A 4,978-nucleotide genomic window follows, 5' to 3' on the forward strand; every position below is an offset into this window, starting at 1 on the left:
ACCTTAGCTTTCTAAAGTTCATAAACATTTTCAAGGGCAACTTCACTCAAAAACATTAGACCAACAGGATCTTTCTTATCAGTGTAACAATACTGAGTACTCTGGCTGTCAGCAAAGTAAAAATACCTTTGCCGAATTACAATGCAAAATATTCGGATATTGAAATTCCAAGTTAATAAATTGATTTGAAAATAATATTGTGTAAATTTTAAGCTGTGCAAACGGTTAATATTTTTAAAGATTTCATTATATTTTAAGGAGTAGGAGTTCATTAATTTTCTATATAGTTGATTTTGTAAGAATCTTATTTTAGCAATAATAATCTCAACTTGAATTTATACAAAATATTTAATATTTGTCAGAGTGACGGGTCCATTATGTGTTCATAGTTGTTAAATTTTAAAATAAGATATGAGATAAATTTTATACACACTTTTAAGAGGGCTATTGGTTCCCCTTCATTGGAGAGGGGCAACAAATCCTTGACCTATAGTCCTATACTTCATGATATACTTCAAATCATATAGTGGTGCATTTTAACATATTTTAAATTTAACTAAAGCAATTTTTTATCTGCAGAAACACTTTTAAAATTGAACATAGTACATTTATGAAAAAGGATATTTTTGTAATGTCTGAAGAAACAAAAGAAAAAAAAAACTAGAAAGAGAAAAAGCAAAAACAACTAAGGAGAAGAGGGCATCTCCCCTAAAACAATCTCATCTAAAGAAGACCAAGGTTGTAGCCATTCTGGATACGGATTTCTTATTGCATGCTTGACCATGTGGTTAGCAACAACATATTTATTGTCTAGTCCCTATTCAGAACCTCATAATATAAATCTTCACAAAGAGATAGGTATTGAGACAGTCAGTTTCATAGATGATTTCTTTATCCAACCACACTCCAAGCTAAAATTAAATCACAGAGAATCCTAAACAATTCACATCGCACAAGCCGAAACAAGCCGCATGTTGGTTCTCCAAATTGCTAGCATCACAATTGAGCTTGATTACCACCGAAGGAGGAGGCGTCCAGGAAAAAAGCAGGGTGGTTGGATTAAAGGTCATTTGAGTATAGAGAATTAATTCAAAATCTCGTGCAACATGTTTAATCATCACAAAGACTTTTACATTGATCAAAGGGTCATCACCATTGAGCACATCATTGTTTCAGTCATGCCAAATCCACCATAGGGCAGTTGAGAAAGTGAATTCATTGAGTATTATGTTTTTTCGAACCCAGTATTTGAAATCAATATTCCTTTCTGGCGTTGTTCTTTGGAAGGTACTTAAATACAGACGTAAAGAAATGTTTTATTGATGATTCAGATGAGTAATTACAAGGAATTTGGAACCATATGAGTTTGTAGTATTACTTGAAGAAAAATTAAACTAATGAAACAGTGGTATGAATTAAGAAAAGAAAGTGAAGTAGAAACGCAGCGATGCACGTAGTGCATGAGGACCTGAACGAAGAGGAAAATTAATTAGAATAGATACAAGGGATTTCATGTAACTAGAAAAGGGAAAAACAAAATGATAAAATGGCACCATACCAGGCTCAAACTACCCTGCATAATCCTTCCATTTAGTATTTATGATGCGCCCTCTCATGCTTCTACGCACGTTCGAAGAGTGGAATTACTTGCATTAGAGTGCTCACTCCTATCCAATTTTGTTATTCTCTTTCTTACAGTATCCTTTCCATTTAGATCAATCTTATCCTCAAGGTTGAGAGCAGGGTATAGTCGAGTGTTGGCAACTGGTTCCCATGATGTTTCTGCAGTGTCTCTAATTTCCCACTGCACATGGACCTAGTGTTCTGGTTTTCCATATAGAGCCATGTACAGGGACATTTTGATGCTTCTGTGATGAGAAGTGTTATACCAATACTGGGCCCAAGGTAGCATATCGAACCATAACCTGGGATTCTCGAAACAGAAGCAACGAAGATACATCTCCAATGTCTTATTCACTACTTTACTTTGCCCGTCCGTTTGTGGGTGGTATGCCGAGCTCAATGATAAAGTAGTGCCTTGCAACTTAAATAATCTCCACCAAAAGTGACTCATAAAGATGGGGTCCCTATCCAAGACAATGGAGCTAGGAAAGCCGTGGAGCTAGCTGTTTATACTGATTAACTCCTTGCACCATGTAACACCAAACCAAAAACAAACTAACAATGAGATTAACTTACCTCTTCCAAAGGAGATTTAATACCAGCAGGTGGTTTAGAATGTTCTTCACTCTGTACTGCTGCTTGGCCTAATGCAGCTAAGAGAGTTTGCTCAGCCACACCAATCCGCAACTTTCCCTGGAAAACAAACCCACCCACGGTGTAATTGATATTCAATATGGAGAAGTAAGCCTTCTGTAATTTTCAATAAAGCAAAAGTTTCAACATGTAGAAAACGGCAGTCAGTTGCAGCAAACATTCAGCTCTCAACCAAATAAATAATAATAATAATGAAAAGAATTTTAATTGGTAGAAATCAAAACATCCAAAAAGACGTTTTAGACGTATATGAGTGGCTCCCTAATAGTTATACATCTAAATATCCAAATCAAACAAGAAAAGAATTCTTTTAACAAATTTTCAACCACTCAAAAGTTAACACAATTGGGTAATGTTACCAACATTATTGCAGGTTATGGCATATCTTAGTGTCCACACACCAGCTTAAAAATATATCTAAAAGCTAATCCTAAAACTAGGAAATACTTGAATAAAATCAAGTTGAAAGACCTACATAAAGATGTAAAATTTACACCACTATAGCAATTGTATCAACATGCTACAGGTTTCATTACCAGATACAACAAAAAAACAAGTAGAAAACTTATGGTTTACTTAACCTACCATGAAAGAAAGACTTGCGAGCACATGCTACATGAACAATGAAGAATTCAAGTGGCAAACACAAATATCCCAATTGTAATCCCAACAAACAAAATAATGAAATACTTACTACTAAAGACCAAATTGAACTCACAAATTAACAATTAGTTTACATGTTAAATCTCATACTGATGTGTGATATTCTGTGTAGACATGATAACGCAACCAATGAAATATTGAATATAGATAAAGCAGATAATATAAGAGATTTTAGTATTATATTTAATACAAAAAAGACATTTGATTTAACTAGAGGAAACTCTATTTGCATTTTTAAATGTTCCAGTTTTTCACATTCATAGTTGGAAGGGAAATCATACTCTAAAGCAAAAGAAAAATAAAATAAAATTCTCTAAAAGCTTCTTCCAGCTCAACTTGTCAATCCTACACTTTATTTAGAGTAGAATTAAGTGTCTCTGTTGGTCAGTCATTCTCTCTAAATTCTCTTTCCTTGTTTGACATCTTTCTGATTCTGATGGCCTACAGAAAAAATCACCATTGCATGACACCTGAGAAAATAAATAAAAAAAAGAAATAACTTAAAAGTTAAAACCCCTTACCACAAGACTAGGCTTTAGGAAGCAAAACAGTGATCAATGATTCCCTAAGCATTGATAAATTCAAATTTCACCAACCATAGACAAAAGTTACATTTGATTGGAATTTGATGCAAAACACATATTACTCATCACTTATTCATTAATCACAATGCAACGAAAACTAACAAGAATAACTTGGTGCAAAGCATAGAAGAATAGTTACATACTGTTTTCCTTCCTCTTCTTTTTCATCTTCTTCTTCTTATCCTTATCCTTAATGTCACTAGGAAATGGCAAGAGACTCTCTGTATACACAGTATCCGTTATTCGGAATGAATAAAAAAGATCTTCAAAATGTGTGAGCAGGTCTCTTCTGACATTATATATGAAGTAACCTACTTCTACTTCTACTTCATCATAACCTCTTACAATAATATCACCATCACTGGATAAGCAGAATAGCTGATAGACTTTGCAAGGAATCTCATGGAGAGTCCAAGATGAGTGCACTTTATATTCTTTCATCACCCATATGTGAGTGTTATGGCTAAAATCATTGCGATAATACAAGGCTAGGCAGCCTCCTAGTAGGGCGAGATTTGAATAGGAGAATGCACTCATTACAGGTTGTTCCGGCCCAGATATCCTTGAAAAAGTCCTCTCCTTCAGATCAAAGATAAGAATAGCATCCCTAAAAGTTTTAGGAGAGTGAGGCAGCCAATGAATAGCACCATTCAAGAACAACCCACAAGAATTGATGTCAAAAACACCCGAGGGTTTGGAGAATGCAGCATCGAGATTAATCCATGAATTGGTTCTCAAGGACAAGTAATCCAAGTGATAATGGTAATCCTTATCCTGCCAAGCTACAACAACTACGTAGTCATCCTGTGAAGCATCATAACCAAATCCATACAGATAGAACTTGCAGGGAAGGCTAATATCCTTGTACACACAACGAGAAGCAATACGAGAGTAGGATATTCTTTTGCTGTATCCAGTCAGTGGGTTCCATACCACAAGAAAATGTGGGTCTCGATGTAAAAGAACAAAGCCTCTGCAGGATCCCAGGAACTCAAAATCAGTAGGTGGCTTTTTCTTCTTGAAAGGGGGAGGCACCACTTTTACGGGTGATGTATCAATGTCGTCACTAAATAGTGCTTCTAAGTAAACGAAGTAAGCCACAGTGCGGTTTATGTGGTCTATGAAGATGGTTGCGTTGGTGGCTGCGGGAGAGTTGTGAAAATGCAATTCCGCAAATTGTGGATCGGAAATTAGAGAGTACCAGAGCTTCGAAACGCACCTGAGACGAGCGAGATGCTTGGCCGGCACTCTCAGTAAGATTCTGTGAATCAGGTCAAGAGGGAGGATGTCGTCAATGCTCTTCTGCTTCTTCTCCATGCTGGATGCCTCTTTCTCATTGTTCTTCTATTTAGGCTTGGTTTGGGAAATAAAAAAGATAATTTCAGCTTTTAAAAAATGGGATATTTTTGAAAGTGCTTAAAATAAAATTTTTAAAAATTAACTTATATTTTTTA

The 4,978-nt window shown here is 35.4% G+C and overlaps 1 protein-coding gene across 6 annotated transcripts; it reads right to left on the reverse strand.

The window, feature by feature from the left end:
* LOC107624497 (F-box protein CPR30-like) lies at window positions 1,297-4,874 on the reverse strand. 6 transcript variants are annotated; one of them, XM_021115301.1, is made up of 5 exons: window positions 3,668-4,874; window positions 3,290-3,381; window positions 2,200-2,316; window positions 1,559-2,126; window positions 1,297-1,468 (listed from the first exon to the last, which is right to left on the reverse strand). In XM_021115301.1, the coding sequence occupies exons 1-2, from the start codon at window positions 4,839-4,841 to the stop codon at window positions 3,338-3,340; spliced, it is 1,218 nt and encodes a 405-aa protein (XP_020970960.1). In that variant the 5' UTR covers window positions 4,842-4,874; the 3' UTR covers window positions 1,297-1,468; window positions 1,559-2,126; window positions 2,200-2,316; window positions 3,290-3,337. The 6 variants fall into 6 exon arrangements, with proteins under 6 accessions (XP_020970960.1, XP_020970959.1, XP_020970958.1 ...); XM_021115300.1 differs by having other exon boundaries at window positions 1,559-2,316; XM_021115299.1 differs by having other exon boundaries at window positions 2,200-3,381.

The sequence above is a fragment of the Arachis ipaensis genome, chromosome B02 (genome assembly GCF_000816755.2).
Source record: "Arachis ipaensis cultivar K30076 chromosome B02, Araip1.1, whole genome shotgun sequence".
In the NCBI taxonomy this organism is placed as follows: Eukaryota; Viridiplantae; Streptophyta; class Magnoliopsida; order Fabales; family Fabaceae; genus Arachis; species Arachis ipaensis.

Coding starts and splice junctions, on each gene's coding strand:
- LOC107624497 (XM_021115301.1), bottom strand. CDS start 4,841: ATGGAGAAGAAGCAGAAGAGCATTGACGACATCCTCCCTCTTGACCTG. Junction 3,382..3,667: donor AAAGAAGAGGAAGGAAAACA/GTATGTAACTAT, acceptor TTTTTTCTGTAG/GCCATCAGAATCAGAAAGAT.